Below are 18,262 nucleotides of genomic sequence, written 5' to 3'. Positions count from 1 at the left end.
TAGCAAAACCATAGAGATTAAAAGTCTGATTCATAAAAACTGTTATCTGCTGGCTAAGTGGATTTTTCATGTAGAATATAATTTTATGGGGGAGTGGACTTGAGCAATTCTTTATAAACTTCTCTTGTGAGAAACTGGGTGTGTCCAATTCATTGCAGAGTGCATGATACAAAGAAGTCAAAACCCAAGCCAGTTCAATGATATCTGCAGTACACAACATGTTTGTAACTGTTAAATGCACGTGCATTGAATGTGTAGGTTAATGACTAGATTACAGTGATGTGTTGCCCCAGAAGGTCTATTTTTACTCTTCATGTAGTGGGAGATCTCCATTTCAGGCAGTAGACTTGTGAAGAAAATGTGAATTAATGCGTCACTTTTTCTGAAAACTCTAAGAGTAAGTCTTTAAGCATAGCATGCTTTATAAGGAAACAGCTTTATAAGGAATGGAGTTGCAATGAGCCTGAGTCTCTGTAACAGCCTGCACAGTTGGTCCCTCCATGCCTTTTCCAAAGTCAATCTCCTGCGGAGGGGAAATTGGGTAGATAGGTGTTAAAAGCCACCAATGTCTCCTGAAGCCTTAGACACAAATATGGTGTGAAATTCCTTCTGGATGTCTCTCTTTCCTGGGCTTGATAAGCAACCTCAATTTTAACTCATTGATGCAAATAGTTATCCCTACGATGACCTTCAATTAATAACCTTTGTTTTCCATATAAAAAACCTGCTTAGTGCCATTTCCTGTGTTATGCTAACAAATAAATAAAGGAAGAATAAAGCCAGCATTTTATAAATGCGAGTATTTTTATGTTAACAGATCTAATAATCTGTGTGTGACATGCCTTTCATGTATATATCACATTTATGTATAAATAGGTACTTTTCCCTCATATTAAGAAGACAACAGTACCCTCTTCCAGTTGCCTACTGCTGCAGCTTTCTCCTTCTCATCCATTTCCCGATATGCAGCAGTCTCCCAGAGCTCTTATTGCAGGAATTTATTTGCAACTAGTAAATATCCCTACAAATATCCCTACAAATATTTAAAATTTAATCCCTGTCATCCCAATTTATAAATTGTATTTTCAGAAATGCTTCTATTACATGAAAGCCTATCTTCAATTTTCAAAAGTCTCATTGAATCAGTGAGCCATAAACCTTTAATTCCATGAATCCAACTCCCCAAAATGGACAACCAGACACATTGAAAATGCTTAAACTATTACTGATTTCTAGTGGGACAGAGTTTTTTTCTTGTGTTTTTTAAAAGCATATCCTATATTTTATTTGAAAAAGGAAAAAAACCCCACACTTTTCCTCCCTATTGTCTAAAACATATTAGGGCTCACATTATGTTTCATAGTGCACCTGACATTGGCCTCCTCTGGAGGTTGGATACTGGACTAAATGGAGCATTTCTTTATTCTGGCTCAGCATATCTTTGTAATAGGACTATCAGAATGGAAGAGTCATAATAATTGAATTAAAAAGAAAATGGATAGCACAAGGGGAGAAATCTGATCTAGAAAAGACAGCAGTGAACTGTGTAATGGGACAGCTGAGATGGAATACAGCCACTATTCCTGTTATTTTATTGAGTAAATCTTGTTTATGTTACCTGCACTTTGAAGGACAATGTATGGGTCTCCATGGCTGTGTTAAATATTTAGCAAATGCATGACTCATAAGTACTCAGTTATTGTCAAAAAATTAATGACTACAATATTTTTCTGATTCAAGTTTACTTTACATTCTCCAATGCAGTATGTATGTGATCATAGCAACAGTTGGAGTGCAGAAAAACAGCCTAAAAATTAGACTATAAAACTTAAACATGGGAAGTTTAGATTGGATATAAGGAAGAAATTCTTTACTGTAAGGGTGGTGAGGCACTGTAATAGGTTGCCCAGGGAGGTTGTGAATGTTCCATCCCTGGCAGTGTTCAAGGCCAGGTTGGACAGAGCCTTGGGTGACATGGTTTAATGTGAGGTGTCCCTGCCCATGACAGGGGGGTTGGAACTAGATGATCTTAAGGTCCTTTCCAACCCTAACTATTCTATGATTCTGTGATTCCATGGTAGAAATGAAGAAAATTGAAATTAACAAAAAAAAAAAAAAAGAAAAAAAACACCACAAAAGCAACACACACACACAAAAAAAAAACCAGACAAAACCTACTATGTGAAATTATATTTTATCACATCTGGCTTCTCTCATCATGAAAGAATTGCAACTTATGTTGGCAGTATTTTGAAACTATTGTAATATAATATATATATTTTAAAATCTTAAAAAATGCACTAATATTTAACGTTGAAAACATTTAACAGAAATATTGTTATAGTTGTTTGTTATATTGCTATGTTATGGTATTTGAGTTTTTCTTCATTTAAAATTAACTAATACTGTCTAAAATGCTAACTATACAGTGCTGTCAACAAGAATAGAAAGTAAAGAAATCTTATTTATGTTGATAATGTTATGTTCTTTGAGCTTCTTTATATGTTTCTTACTGTAAAGGTAAGGCTATCTTTGGGCAGTTAGCTTGACTTACAAGGAAAAATGCATTATTTAGAAGACATTTATGAAAAGTGGTTCGAGGATCCCACAAGAAAAATGACTGGTTTATAACATCTGTGTTAGGTAGTTGTGAAGCTGACAAAGCATTTCAAGAAGGGAAGAAGATCATTAAGAGACGTCTTTATACAAGTATCATGCAGATAGTTACTTTAATGTTACTCACTATGGCAGTTGAATCAGAAACCTGGCAGCACTGAGATTTCTCAGAACCACAAAAAAAAAAAAAAGGTCATTTAAATGAGAATAAACACTTGCACATGCATGTAGCTATTGCATGCAACGGTCTTAGACATGCCTATCTACCCACAGCTTTTTTAGATTTTCTCTAAAGTATTAGCTATCTGGTTTTAGTCCCCTTTAATCACAACAAATAAACTTTTATAAGCTTTATCGGTGTAGCATCCCCATGGTTAACAGACATCCCTAAACACTAGCTTCAAAACCTGAGTGGCTTCAGAGGATACCTTCCCACCACAGTCTGCTACCAGCAACGTTGCATACCCCTGTTTCACAGATCCACCATCATTCAGGGATGTTGCTTCTGAATATGCCATAAGAAAAATTCACCATGACAACCTTTAAAGTATTTAAGAGAACTACAGACAAATCTGGATCTTTCATGCCCCTTAAGCTGCAATCAGACTTTTGTACTTTCAAAGGAAAAATTCTCTCCAGCCAATATTTGTGCATTGAAAATTGGATTCCTTGTTATATACTGCATAATACATGTGAAAACAGCATCAACTCTCTAACTGGAAGAGCATCTGCTTGGTGAAGTGGCTAGTCGTTCAGTTATTTGTATTACAGTTGCACTACTGAGCTTTTTTTTTTCCTTCCTTTTTTTCTGGCAGATGTACAGCAAATAGCAATAGACTGGATCACTGGAAATTTTTACTTTTTGGATCACATCAGTGACAGGATCTTCGTTTGCAACCAGAATGGGTCAGTGTGTATTACCCTCATTGAGCTTGACCTTAATAACCCTAAGGCCATAGCTGTTGATCCAGCATCAGGGTAAGATTATTTATCTGCATTAGGATTTATTTTATATGATGTGTGCATATAGTGTATTTGTTTCATTTAGGTGTTTTATAAACTACTTTTTCATTGCTTTACTGAGTTACTTGCAAAGTCGCTCTAACCAAACAGTGATGTGTAATGAATCATAGCAAGTAATTAGCTGTATTAATTCCAATGTGTTCCTTGCATCTTGTTGAAATAGACTCAAAAATGAAGAAACAGATTTATCCCTGCTTGTCATAAGAATTTCTTTTACCTCTGCTTTTCTGTAAATTGTATTTCTAGCTACAGCATGTGGAAAAGTACTTTTGAGGGTTTTTTGCGCTGTATTCCCTCAGTTGCAGGAATATCGGAAATGTTTTTAACAACTTTAATTGCATAAAAAAAAAAACAACAGAAGAATTTTCACTCTGCTTTAGAGGGTCATCTAGAATGGTAAAATTAAACTGTATTTGCTTTTCCTTTCCTATAGATACATTCAGTGTCATCTGGGAGTAAATCCTTGCTTAAAATACAGGGTACTAAAAGTCTTCCGTTCTATAACAGCTGCCAGCTGAGAAAAGTTTTCAAGTGAATGATGAAGCAAAAACATAACTAGATCAGAACAGTATCAAGTTAATTTAGAAACTAAATTAGGTGAGGATTTTCGAACAAGGATTTTTATCTTGGGTTTATTAGTCTGTAAGTGGTTTAGATTGAAATATCTGGTGGAATATGTCCTAAACTGCCATAAGTCCCTTCTCAGCAAATACAAAAATATTTACTGTAGAACAGCTTGCCATCCATATGCGGACTTTTGTCACTCTTTATTTAAAGCTTTATTGAATATTAAGATGCATTATCACATGGCTTTAATTCTGACAAGAACAGCTTGCATGTAAAGTTTACAAAGAAGTTTTATAATGTAGTTCCTGAATATAGCTGTATTTCTGTCTGCAGCAGATGGTGATCTTGACTTGATCTGACTCCAGAGTTGTTCTAACAGAAAAATAAAAATTCATGTATAAATTGATTTTCTGCAAGTTCTGATCTGAAAGAACTTGAGGCTTTCAAATTTGCCATCAGCAGTCCTTTTCTATATGTTTGCTTCTGTGAACCTTGCTGGATTTACTAGATGAATCCCAAGTTTGGTCTTAACTCATCTTACCTGTCAGGGATGTCAGAATTTTTACCCAACCCTATGGGTTCTGTGAGGAAGGGTGGAACAGAAGAGAGACTTTTTCCTTCATTTGTTATCTGCTAGCTATGAACCATTCTTATCCAGATAGCTGCCTTTTTCAGTGCCACATGTGAGAGTAATAGTGTCTGTTGTAGCATATATCTAAGCTCTGGCCTGTAGGAAAGACCAAAAGTGATTATCATGTTTCACAGTGTGATTCTTCATGTAGCAATACCAATTTATTTCACAATGAAAACACTGGGTAGAAATTTTTCTCAGAATACGTGTTTTGCATTTCAGCAGCTATTTCTTTACTGGTTTTATTGGCAGCTTCCTTAATTATCTGACATACGTTGTTCTGTTAATTGGCTATCTGACATACATTTTAACTGATAAGCCCCAACTTATATATTCATTTGTGACTGGGTTTTGGTACAGAATGCAAAAAGATAATTGAAAAGGACTCTGACTATTTAAAAATGTTTTGTTACTTTTTTTCTTGTTGTTTTTTTTTTTGTTCATTTTACTCTTTCATGCTGATAGTAGGGACACATTTCTGTGTCAAAATATTAGCATGATATTGCTGTCTAGGTAACTCACTGGTTTGAATTCTTCAAAAGTATCACAAAAGCATCTAAATGTTTTCTAGATACTAAAAAAATGGTCCAATTTGAGCAGTAAATGAGTGAGTTGCATACATCTGTGTGTTCAATAGATTCTTAAGGCAGTCATGTTTATACAATGTAAGCATATGATTATAAATCACATTTTGGGTTTTATTTTGGATTTTGAATATGAAGCCCAGGCTGTTCTGGGAGGTTTGCTCTCCTGTAAGAATAATATATTAATGTGTTAAATGTTATTACATTGCGTTTGCTCCTGTAACATGTAGTGCTATCATGGTATGCTCATTGGCCCCATCATTCTACAAGCCAAAGCTACACTCACACAGAGAAGACTATTTACTATGCTAAGGAATACAAAGCTTATCCGCAACCCTTTAGGCCTATGATAAACTTTGTAAAGCAGCAAAAGGTGAAGCCCTCCTATTCTTGCATGTTCACATCTGTGCTGTTACACATTTAGTTGTTGCATGATCCAGAAATTTTGCATTTATCAATAAAACAACTAAAGCACTAGTGGAAAACGTCTTAATTCTGAATGGGTCCCCTCTCTGCACTCATGAATATGTTTTGGGTGTGATTAATTTTATATCTCCGTGCCTGCAAGCTTTGTTAGATGTTTAGGGGTGAAGCTTTTATATATTCTTCTATGAGCTTACAATGGAACCTAAGCTACTAAACTTATTCCTTATCATACAATGAATGAAAGAACTTCTTTTGTTATTCCTCTATAACTTAACTTTAAATTCAGAGAAGAAAAATTCTGCTATTCAAAAAGCTCTTGAATAAGCAAGATTGTTATGTTTCTAAGGTAAGTATGTTACTTTGCCTTCAGATTTCAGCATTTTTGTCAGCCTGAACTGTGTTTCATTTTTTGGTTATTCCAGACTATGTCTAATGGATGCCTAATCCCCCCCACCCCAAACGAGGAACTAATAATTTGCCCAGTTAGAGATTTTGCAGTATTAATACTAATCTGTTACACCAACTAATTTTCTGTTAAGAGTAGCACAGTACAAGTATCAGACCTATGTTAGGGAGGCTGTCATCAGAGGGAATGGCTGTGTCTGCCAATATCACTGTGAGTTTTCCAGACTCCAGACTCATTGGTGAAAAATGTATTGAAGAAAAAGCTAGAACAAGGCTAGTAGGAAAGAAAGTGGTGATCAGAAACAGAGATGGAGAATAAAATGTTTTGCAATAATATATCATCTATCAAATGCCTTTGAAGTAAGATGTTTGCAGTTCATAGTTTTGATAACTATCGATATAGGGCTTCTTTTCTTCAGTGGTCAAGAAACAGAAGCTATTACTTTTACTGGTCCCTGAAACTGGTATAAAATTGATGATGATGCTGATGACTGTCAACAAATACAATGACTGTGAAACAAATATGAGCTGAGTTAGAACAATTTTATCTCTAGCTGAGGGCTTCAGTCTAGGTCTTCTGTCCTCATGAGGAATGACTTTTTATAGGACTCCAGCTAGTCTGGCAATCAGCGTGCACATTCATGAGACTTTGATCACCATGTGTATATGATAGGGAAGGTAATATGTTTAAAACTCACAAGAGCACAGATAAGATTTAGGTTCTCTCCCAGCTCTGCCACAAACCAGCTAAATGTCTTTAGACAAAGCATTTTATTTTCTTTATGTCTCTGCATCCCTTGCATTCACTAGAGAGCATAAAATGCATATTGTTTCAATTATCTGATATTTGGATGCATTCAGGAACATTAGGAATTAATTTTGTAGAATGCACTGCTAACAGTGTACGTCAGCATATTTATACTCTAAATATACATTCTTAATTATCTCCAGTGCTCAAGGTAAAATGTTGCCTTCCACTGCATCACAGTGGCAGTGGAGAATGTGTAGTAGCATTTTATACAGAAAAATGCATTGGAGGAGGGAGATACTGCAGTTTCCTCCCAACAGGAGCACTTGAAATGTTCGGTCCTGATCATACTGCTTAGACATCAGTGTGGAGTAATATAAATATCAGAGTGTCTTAATTTCACCTAGGACCCATTTTCTGTTTTCTTTGGAAATGCCAGGAAACAGGGAAAGGCAGGAACCGCAGAGAGGGCTGTTGATTCAGGTGTACTACTGGTTCCAGAAACATGCAGCTTGTAACAGTGGCTCAGATACTATTTAGGATGCCGATCATAATTTTCTACTATATTTCATAGGCTTCTGGGAAAAGATGAATTTTAATGAGAGCATTTGATATGTGGAGGGTATTGATCTAGCACCCACTTAAAAAACTGTTTCAAACATAAAGAGATGTGTAGAGAAAGGGTGCATAGGGTGAGATTACAGAGGATGTGCAGAGCAAAGCTGGCATGTGGGAGGATGCATGGAGCAGTGTAGAGAAGTATTGGGAGCGAGGAAATGGTTTAGGTGCCTCCCACATGAATTACTATAAAGACAAGGAGTAATGGAGGAGGAGAAGAGGAGGAGGGAAAGAAGAACCGGAGAGACCAATTAGAGACTGAAGTCACTGAAATTTGTAACTGCTATTTAAAAGGTAGTAGTAACAATGAGCAGAAAAGAAGCACTGCTAAAAAGATTTGCAAAAGGAGCAAGCTCACACTTTAATACTGCAACAGTGTGTGTGTCATGTAAATATTTGAATAAATCTTTTAATCGGCTTTTCCTTCTGCTATGTTACAGAAATGAAAAAAAAACACAAGCTCTGGTTATTTCTTTCACACAACATTTGTAAATGCATACAGGAAGAGATTGTGATATGGTGATTTAGAAGAACAGCATCTATTAATGTCCTAGGGTGTTATGTGCCATTTCCAACAGAATAAAAATTACAAAAAAAAAAAAAAAAAAAAATAAAAAAGTAGCATTTCAAGTTTCTCATAGCAATCAGTTGATACCTTCCTGACAAGGAAGAAGTTTTTTACTGTGACAGTGGTGAGGCACTGGAACAGGCTGCCCGAAGAAGTGGTAAATGCTCCATCTCTGATAGTGTTTAAGGCCAGACTGGACAGAGCCTTGGGTAACATGGTCTAAGGTGAGATGTCCCTGCCAATGGCAGGGGGGTTGGAACTAGATGAGCTTAAGGTACTTTCCAACCCAAAGCATTCTATGATTCTATGGTTTTCAACCCTAACGATTGTAAGTATTCTAAGCAAAGAATTTTTTGTGGCTAAAATCAAAGCCGCAGTATGAAAATAATAACAATTAAAAATACATCATGATATTTTTGAAACACAGTAGGGAAATTTGCCTCAGTCTAAAATTTCAGAAAATAGGAGAAAGGCAGGAGTAAGATGACATTTTGAATTGCAGCCTTCTGTATAAGGACAGAGTTGAGCAGCATCTTTAAAATATCATATTTGTGAGAAGATATAGAAAACTCATACAAAGAGGTTTTCCTGCCTTTTAATATTTTTCTTTTCACTTGTAAATTTATTTTGACATAATTCCTCTAGGTATAAGAGGAAGAAGTCGGAGGTTGGTCGTATGAACTCTGTTATGCAGAGCAGTTAGTTGCGTATATTCTCACCCAAGCTGTGTATAACTGTTACTTCTGGGATGTTTGCCTTTATTGGACAGATCAAAATGTAATGTAAGGTCCACTGAGCAGTTTACACTGAAAAGCTAAGGGAATGGGAAACTTTTTACACATCATTGAATTATAACTTTTCCTTGCCAGAGAGGTATTACACAGGAGGTAGTGCCTGGGTACGGAAAAGCCATCCCAGAGGATGGAAAACAATCCTTAAGAGATCAAAGAGATTTTCTTTTTTTTTTCCCTTGTGAAGGAAATAGAGTGAGTTTTGGGCTGATGAGGAGGTAGAGACAGACCCTTCCAAATCAACTTTTCTGAAAGTAACTATATTTTTTCTTATTTTCTGTATCTGTGTCTTTAAAAGAAAAGAAATCATGAGTACAGACATGATGGATAGAGTTTAATTTACCTTTTATTTTCCTTGAGTTAAGCACAATGTAAGGTAAATGGATTGGTAACAAAAAACATTTGCAGAGTAAAAAGTGTTCCTGGCCTGCACCAGGAGGAATTTTGGCTTTCCCACAGATCCCCCTCTGCATTCAGAGGGTGAGACAGTGGGTGCCATGCTGGGACCCAATGAGGAGGAGAGCTGGCACCCAGGTACTGGGTGGCACTGCTGGCAGTCTAGGCAAGTAGCCACAGACTGGGCTGTGCATGCATTTCAACAGTTTGGAACTCAGTGAGAGGATTAAAAGTATCTCTATTTTAAACCCCTATTTTTGGGGTTGTTTTTTTTTTTCTTTTTTCTTTCTTCTTAAATTAGAAATGTTTAAATAATTTCTCCTATTTAGTTTGATGAGTGTCCCCATGTCTGGACTGCAGACAGGCACAGCCTCCTGCTTCGTGCCTGTTCTCAGACAGTAGCTGGAGACAACATGATGCCCACAGGCTTGCTTGGGTAGGCAGAGAGAAAGTCTTTGGCCTGACTTGGCAGAATGCCCTGACAGTGCAATAAATTGCAGTTGGATTTTGAGTGATTTCCCAAACAAGGAAAAGGGAAAGTCAAGGAATTCATTATCAGTGAAGAGATCGGGTTGTAGCAGGGGAGGAAGAAAGCAGAAATTAAAAAACCAAAGGAGGTCAGACCAGTATATATTTTTCTTTATTTGCTTCATTGTTATTTAGACGGGAGTCTTTCAGGGTAAAAATAAAACATCTACACTTACTGTCTGCTGCCTTTTTTAGTTTCTTTTTACTCTGTTGTCTCTGAGCTTTTACAGCAGCTGCAAGGCTTGGGGGAGATCTCTGAGTCATAATTTTTTTTTTTTTTTGGACTATCTCAGATTAGTCACCATTTTCTGCTGATCAAAGAGGAGTGTTAGGCTCACTTTTAAGCATCAAAATCATTACTATTTTAATAACATGCCATTATTAAAAAAGCTGTTTCTTCTCTTGTCTCAAAGCAGTTTCAAATAGCTGTAAGATATTTATAAGACACACTTAAGTTCTAGAAGGTTCTAAAGGTGACCTGAAAAAGCATCTCCTTCATCTAAAAAACAAAGCAAACCAACCAAACAAATAAAAAACCACCAAAATTTTGTCACAGCTAATCATAATAGGAAAATTTTCATTAAGAATTCAGGTTTTGCTGCTCCTCCTCCCCCTCCACAACCTCTTTCAGGCTATGAACAGTTAGAAATGGTGTAATAGTGGAGCCAAAACAACTGAGAGGAGGAAAAATATTTAATCAGACAAAAAAAAAATCTTTTCAAAGTGTGTTTACCCGTGTTGTCATCTATTGCCTCAAATACTGCCTAAACATTTAGGAAAAAAAAAATTAATTTTCTTTTTGGACTGATCCCAGGTTTTCAGGAAACTGCTTCCAGTTCTGCGCTATTCCCTCTTTTTGGTTTTAATTGTCACTAACTAAACTGAGGCATAAAACCCTGCTACCTTTACATTTTCCCTGGACCTCATCTTCTTTGAAACTTAGTTTCTTGTACAGCATTACATTTCTGCTCACTGAGAAATCTGGCTGGTATGAAAATGTTGGCAAATGAAGGTAAAAAGTATTCACAGTCACTGACAAAACTGAAGGAATTAAAATTTCCAGCAAATTAGGTAACTGCATTAAAAGGGAACTCGTTAACAACATCAGGTTACAGTTTGGGTCAAAGAGAATACTATAATTAAGATAATAAAAATAGTATAGGCATGCATGTTTTCAAGTAACTATGTGAGTGTATTTGCTGCTGGGCATACCTTTTTATCAATCAAATATTAAGGTAATCATTGATGACTAGCATTAATATACAGTCTTCTGTATATACTTGAAGGTGCACTGTACTTGGAACTCAGGACACGTTTCATTCAAAGAAAAAACAGGTAGTAATAGCAGTGATAGTCTCTGAGTGATTATAAAACATTGTGAAAAAGTTGGCAAGGTGGACACTGGCAGGGTTAATAAGAATACCTCACTGATGTAATTATCTAATTGTCTAATTATTATCTAATAATCAGTACTACTGTCTGGAGAATAAAGCTAGTGTGATACTGATGAATCATCCACTGCAACAGGAACTTAAGCTTTTTTTTCGTATGCGGTATGTGCCTTATAATGGATTTCATAGCTGTGTTGCTACTATCAGGAACAATATTTGAGTAATGCCAATAATAATGGGAAGAAAAACAACACATTTTTTTACAAAAAAAAAAAGTGAAAAAAAAAAAAAAAAGATTGAAAGCCAGTAAAGCTCTTCTCATTTATTAAAAGTTACCTTTTAGCTAGTGGGTCCGGAGGACAGCATCACACCTCTCATTTGCTCAGGTTCTCCTGAACCCACCTCAAGGATTCAGCTGTCATCTCACTACAGCATCTTCATTTCCCCAACATGCTCTTTTATGGGGTGTCCCAGTGCTTTTGGTTACTAACCATTTGAACCATCCCAACAAACCAGGCTGAACACACAAACAGCAGCAACACTGATAAAAATCTGTGAGTTTGATGGCTTGAGGCAATTTGTAGCTGATAACAACACTCTCACTTCTATTTTAAACTATCTCTGTGTCATTAGTGTAGTTATTCTTATGCCTCTCTGATCCCTGTCCTTCAGTCCTCAGCTAATTAAGCTTCTGGTCAAAATGCTTATCTCTCACTGAAATTACCATGAGTTAGAATGTGTTATTTGTGAAGGAGATGGAAAATGGCTTGTTATTCTGCCTAGTAGGGAAGTCTCAAAGTATTTTTTTTTCTTTATTTAATAACTGAAATGTCCAAGCAAAAGCTACATGACTTAAATCACCCTATCAGTGATTTTCTTCAAGTTGAAAGCAATTAAGCTAGAGAGAATTGAGGCCACTTTGTTTCTGAATGAGAATATAAATGGGAATTTAAGGCTTTATAATGCACATACATTATGTTCATATCCATTTGAATTCTCTTATTTTTTTTATTACCCGATTGGCTTATTATCTAACCAGCTTCTGTAAGGTCATTCATGTTGAGGACAGGTTCTGATATGAATTACAGCACTGTAGGCATGGAAGCAAAGAAAAATATCTTCAAAAATATCTGTTTAGGACCCATAGGTTTTAAGATGTACTTGCATTATCAGGGAGTGTATGTGTGGTGAGTGAAACTTTTAAGGAGGGGTTATTTTTCCTTATAAAATGAACAAAATGAAAACAGTAGCTAAAAGTTCATGTTCCACACAAATACTACATTATGATGTTTTGAAGTTTCCCAAATCTGTTTTCCTAGTGATGACCACACATTTCTTGTGTTGTTTTAACATTAGTCTTTGTATTGTAGCAGTACAAATTTGTGCAAACCACAGGTTTCTAATAAGCTATTGTCATGCTGTTCATTTCCTTCTATGCTGATGATAAATGACTGCCTGTGTAGAGGCAGTGTTTGAAGCATAAAAACACTGGAATTGCTCTTGTTCTGGATTAACAAGAAACACCCACACTCACAAAAAATGATAAAACCCATTCAGTTAATTCATCAGCAGTACAATGATATCATCCTAAGAGAAACTGCTGTTCTCTCAGGGCTGGTTATATGGATAATTAGTTTTTCACATTGTTTTTCCAGTTTTTGTTGTCCTGAGGCTTCTTGCATGTTGGTACCCTCATTGCTATGCTCAGCAGCATGAACATGCCTTGCTAAAGCTCAGCTGCAATGTGACCACTGTAGCTGTAGGAAAGCTGGAGGTAATAATAAGAAATAAAAGATGTAAGAAATCCATGTCATGTGTAAAACTTGCAGGAACCATTGCAATCTAATCTAGAAAAGAGAAGGCTGAGAAAATAACTATTTTCTGTAAAAGTCTGGTTAAATAGAAAGGTGGTTTATTATTCTTCTTGTTAAAGAAAGGATAGGGAAAAAGTAATTTTAATTAGGAGAGACTTTGATAGATATGGAAAAAAATTACAATTCTGAGGAGACATTAGTATATGATATATAAAAACTGTAATCTCTGTCATTAGGGACGGTTAGGGCTATGTCTGTCTGGCAGGGACATTCTAGGCTTGTGTTACACTTCCTCTGTGAGAGGCTGTATATGTGTATGTATCTGTAAGCTTACAATGGCAAAGAATGGGATACTAGGAAAATAAATATGAATAATTTTACTAACATTTCAGTGTTGCTATTGAAAAGGTATGGCTGAAACATTACCAAAGTAATGATATGCTTTGTTTTACCACTTGAAGTGATTGGAGAGATTGTAAGGAAAAGGGGTCAAAAAAATACATTTTAGGGTTGCTTTGGTGTTTTTTTTTCTTTTCTTTTCTTTTAGATGTGGTAGCATTTGCTGCAAATGAAATTGAAAACTAGGTTTTAAAAAGATTTTGATAGCAAAGAAAAAATACAGTGGAAGATCTGTAAAAGTTCCTATGCACAGGCTGCATCATTTCCTTTTAAGAATTGCCTTGATTTTAACAGAGTGTGTGACTGAATTGTAAGCTTAAAAGTCATATTTAGTTTGGCACCCAGAACACAGTATGAGCAGCTTTCTCCTGTTGTGGTTGAGAAGGCTAATAATATGTTGGATAGCAGGTTATGTACTTTGTGAGTGATGAGTTGCTTTTCTTTAGAGATGACTGTTTCCAACTTACAAAATTTCTTATGTTTGATGAGTTACAGAACTCTTAAGTAAGTTGTCTAAAGTTATCTATCAAAATACAGAACTATGTCAACCCACAGTAGGAAGAGAATCAATTGCTGCTTTACCATATTGAAAACTACAGCAAAATAACTGAACATGTGGCAGCCCTTGCTCTCTTTAATCTTTGAAGTGAGTATGATGAGCTGCTAGAAACTTTTTTTTCTTTTTACTCTAAGTTTGCTCATCACCAGTTACTTTGAGCTACTTAACTCATTTCCAGGCATAACACACACAAACACATGCACAGAGACACAAAATTTGCTCCAAGTTTGCAGTGGCCTCAGCCTTAGTGTTTCTAAGCTACACAATTTATGAGTTTGGATATTATCCAGACTGGCACTTGAAAACATGTTTACCTTGAATCAATGGATAATTAGCTAATTGAAGAGACAAATTTTTAGCATAGTAGAAGGCCATAAAGAAAATGTGGTCTCATTGACTCTGATTCACTGTGATTTAGATTGGTTTTATTCATTAGGATTTGATAGCAAATCTACAAAACCTAAACTAAAAAAATCCTCAGGGATTTCTATTTAACAGATTTTAAATGAGAAAATTTTATTAATAGTAGGATATTTGAACCTCACTGCCTTATTCACCTGCTGAAAAATAACCACTTACAAGGTTACAGTTTGGCAAGTTTTGCAAATGTACAATTTAGCTTACAGACTTCTTCAGATACAAAAATCTTAAGGCACCAACTCTTGGCTGATCTTATCCAGCAGAATGATAATACATGATACCTTCTGCTGGCACAGCTCATTTGTCTGAGCATAAGGAAAGGAGAATAAGCAAACTGCTTTCCAACAGGGATTACACTGACTTCAGCAGAAAGTCAGGCCTCTAACCAAAATATTTAAATTGGAACAAAAATTGGTTGAGTAGACCAAGCCAAGCTCTTGCTAGTATTCCTGAGTGTATGATACAGTTTACTGATGTGCATGTTGTATCTTCTGAAATTACAAGGAATTTTTGTGTTTTTTTTATGTATTAGTCTCCCTGTTAAATTATTGTTTTGTATTTTGCCATATGAGCAGTTTTCTGAACATAGTGAGATTTTAGTGTATCTAAATATTCTTGTGCCTGCAGCTCACATTTAAAAAAAAAATGATCTATTTCTAACATTTTCAAAAGCAAAAGCCTTAATATCGGCACTTAAATGCATGTCTAAACATTCACTACACTGGAAGCTTTATTTTGAAAGATTTGAATGCCCACAGGTCATACCCAATTCAGCTAACAGCTGAGACTGCTCAGAGTTGTTTGACAGCTTATATATTATGTGTGTGTGCATGTATATGATGTACACATAAAATACACATGCACAGAGGTTCAAGTCTCTAACCACAGCTAGCTTGCACAGTGTAGGCCATTAGTGACTCTCAGGCTTGATGAAGCTTTCCTCATCTGTTGTCTTCATTTCCTAGCAAGGACTGAGGTAGGGATAGTGTAAAGGATAAATACTTTCTTGGGGAAAAAAAAAAAACATGATTCTACTTAGGATTTTATCCAAGATTTTAAGAGAGAATTCCTGTCTGTTGCCAGTTAATTATTTTAGCAAAATGCTCTACAAGACACTACTGTGTATGCATTTTATACTATTTGAATAGCCAGCATGAGCCATGTGTCCTTGGTATGCAGGAGTTTTGACTGTGTTCAACTGTCTATGATTTAAAATAAGCTTTTGAAAATCTAATGTCTCAGTGTCAAAGGCAAAATCAGGCTGTGCAGTATCAGGCTTAACATATTTTAAGTTGAGCAGTTATAAGTACTGGGTAGGTTTCAAATTCTGGGTTTAAGTTCTATGGGAGATTACTTCATTTAAGCTTGAGAGGATTTTGCGAAGAAGAATTCATTAATATATGAGAAGCAGTAGGAGAAAATGGTGCCAACACTAGTAAATGGCCGGTTTGGAAATGAACAGCTTTCTATTCAGAGCAGGATTTGAACAAAATGCATTTCTGTTGAAGGTCATGAGGATTCACATAATGCAATAACACAACACTCACTCTTCAAGGCATGAGACAGTGTGTTTTGAAATAATAAGAAGCATGGATGTAATCAAAGAATTTTGATTGGTCATATCATGGGTTAATTTATGACAACACAGGAATTGCAATACTTGGTAACATTTGAATGCATGAATTTGCACCTGTAACACTTTTGATGCAAGCTTTTATTTGTTTCCACTTATCTCACAGTGTGGAGATAAGTTACATAAATCCACATCTGCTGTACGTTTTCCTGTTTATATGGAAAAAGAGCAGAGATTAGAGTTAGAAGTTTAGGGGTCACGCATTAAATTTATCATCTTGTCCGAAGGCAGAACAAACTAGCCTGCAGCATTGATCAAGAAGGTTTTGGCTAACGGTTTTGGAATAGTCAAAGAAGAGATTCTGTGAACCTATATATTCCGTACCTCTTACAGCTTAAGGTTATTGTCTTTATGCTGCAACATGGCACAAAGAATAGCTTATTTCCCTCCTCTTGTAGCAACTTTTTAGATACTTCAGGGCAAACAGCAGACTTTCTCTTAATCTAGACTAAGAAAACTAACTTCTTGGAGCATTTTCCCATATATTTCCCACCACCAGCACCTCCTTCATGTAAATGTCTGATTATTTAGTGGCTGTGCTTTGTATAGTCTCTGGTCTTCATTTTCCTAGGAAGCTATGGGAAGCTATAGTTTGGTTTTGTCCTGTTGTAAATATTTCAGTGTGTTACTTGCTAACTTTCTGGAGTTCTTCCTAAGCACTGACTTGGGGCTAGATTCTGGGGTAGGTGTTACCCTGGTAAAAGCGATATAGTGATTCTGATTTCCTCTTCCAGTTACTTTTTTCTGCCCTTACCTGTTTTTTCTGTGCCATTCCAGCTGTCACTCCCTCAACTGAGGGAAGTTAACAGAAAGTGGCTTGTGCTGCCACACGCTAAACCAGACCCATAAAAGAATGCAAGATAAACAAAACCCAGTTTTAAACCAGTGCTCTAACAGCAGGCAGTGACTTGGCAAAACAGAGTGGGTAAGCATCTGCTAGGGGAGATGCAATGGACTCAGTGTGAGAATAAAACCAACTTCAATCTACATCTGCTGCAATCAAGAGAAGACTAACAGGACTGGGACCTTTATGTTTGCTTTTGAGATCCTCCCACCCTTTAGATCCTTTCCAGAGGACCTCCTGCTGAGCCAGGTTCTTCCTGTCTTGTAGCTGTGTTGATGAGTAAATAATAACTGAAAAGAGGGTCAGAGGGAATTTTACACAGGTGTGAGCCTATGGGTTCATTCAGCTTCTAGTGAAATCAGAAGTGGACATACAGCTTTTCCTATGCATCCTTACTCAACTGTACCTTATTTCAGTTGGAACAGTATGATGTCTAAGTCTGTTCTCAATATTGATTGTCATCCCTTACTTTTTGGTGCTGTGTTTCAAAGTGAGATGTCGTCTCTTACCCATTGCTCATTATTCTTATTTTTTTTTTTTCTGCCCATCAGAACTTATTTCTACAGTCTTTCCACTTCCATTTTTTTAAGTGACATTGGAAGGTACAGAGAGGCACAGCTGCCAGAGTGTAGGGAGTGCGAACTCCTGCTTGTCATCACCTTAATGTTACACTACTTACAGGAGACTGAAGCTGGCAGCAGTTGCCTATGAGCACAAAAGCGTGTGAGCTAGCTTTTGACCCTTTATAAAAGGCAAAAAAATAAACATATACAGAATAATACCGATTTTAGGAGCAGTACAGATGCTAAAAGATAGAATGCAAAAGCTTTTTGACAGGAGATTTATTACTGTGAATATCCACACACAGACCACATGACTGGATCAGGATATTACTATCCTTCATCTAATATACTCCTTAGAGATACGGCCATATGATCTGTTTCCCTGTTGCCAGTTAGCAACAGGAAATACTACTTGACTAAATTCTGTTCATAGTTTTCAGAAACATTAGCCTCAGAAATATTTCCATTTATTTTTTTTAGTCTATAGCTAGTTAATCAAGTCTATGTTCATCTGCCCATACAAGCTATAAAGTTCTGCAATGCACATCTAATTGTAATTAACATCATCGACCAGTTACAAGGCGTAAGCGGTAACGTATCCAGGAGTGAGTGCTCTGTGCTTGCTGACAATACAAGTTATACCAGATGCAGCTCTTGGTGCCTCCCGTGGCCCCTGGCGCTTCTTCTGCTGCCTGTCAGATGGTGCTTTTGTTTTCTATGAGATCATTATTACAAAAT

The 18,262-nt window shown here is 36.3% G+C and overlaps 1 protein-coding gene across 1 annotated transcript in view; it reads left to right on the top strand.

Moving 5' to 3' along the window:
• The window catches only part of LRP1B (LDL receptor related protein 1B), a 794,792-nt gene that overhangs the window by 435,824 nt on the left and 340,706 nt on the right, over window positions 1-18,262 (top strand). The window contains exon 6 of the mRNA XM_061444942.1: window positions 3,432-3,594. Within this exon, the coding sequence (XP_061300926.1) occupies window positions 3,432-3,594 (163 nt within the window). The remainder of the gene's footprint in view (window positions 1-3,431; window positions 3,595-18,262) is intronic.

This window comes from Pezoporus flaviventris, unplaced genomic scaffold, assembly GCF_033815535.1.
Source record: "Pezoporus flaviventris isolate CSIRO_AGI_PZ_B2104156 unplaced genomic scaffold, CSIRO_AGI_Pfla_v1 ptg000001l, whole genome shotgun sequence".
In the NCBI taxonomy this organism is placed as follows: Eukaryota; Metazoa; Chordata; class Aves; order Psittaciformes; family Psittacidae; genus Pezoporus; species Pezoporus flaviventris.
Note: the sequence above shows the minus strand (reverse complement) of the source record. Positions and strands in the feature narration are given on the sequence as shown.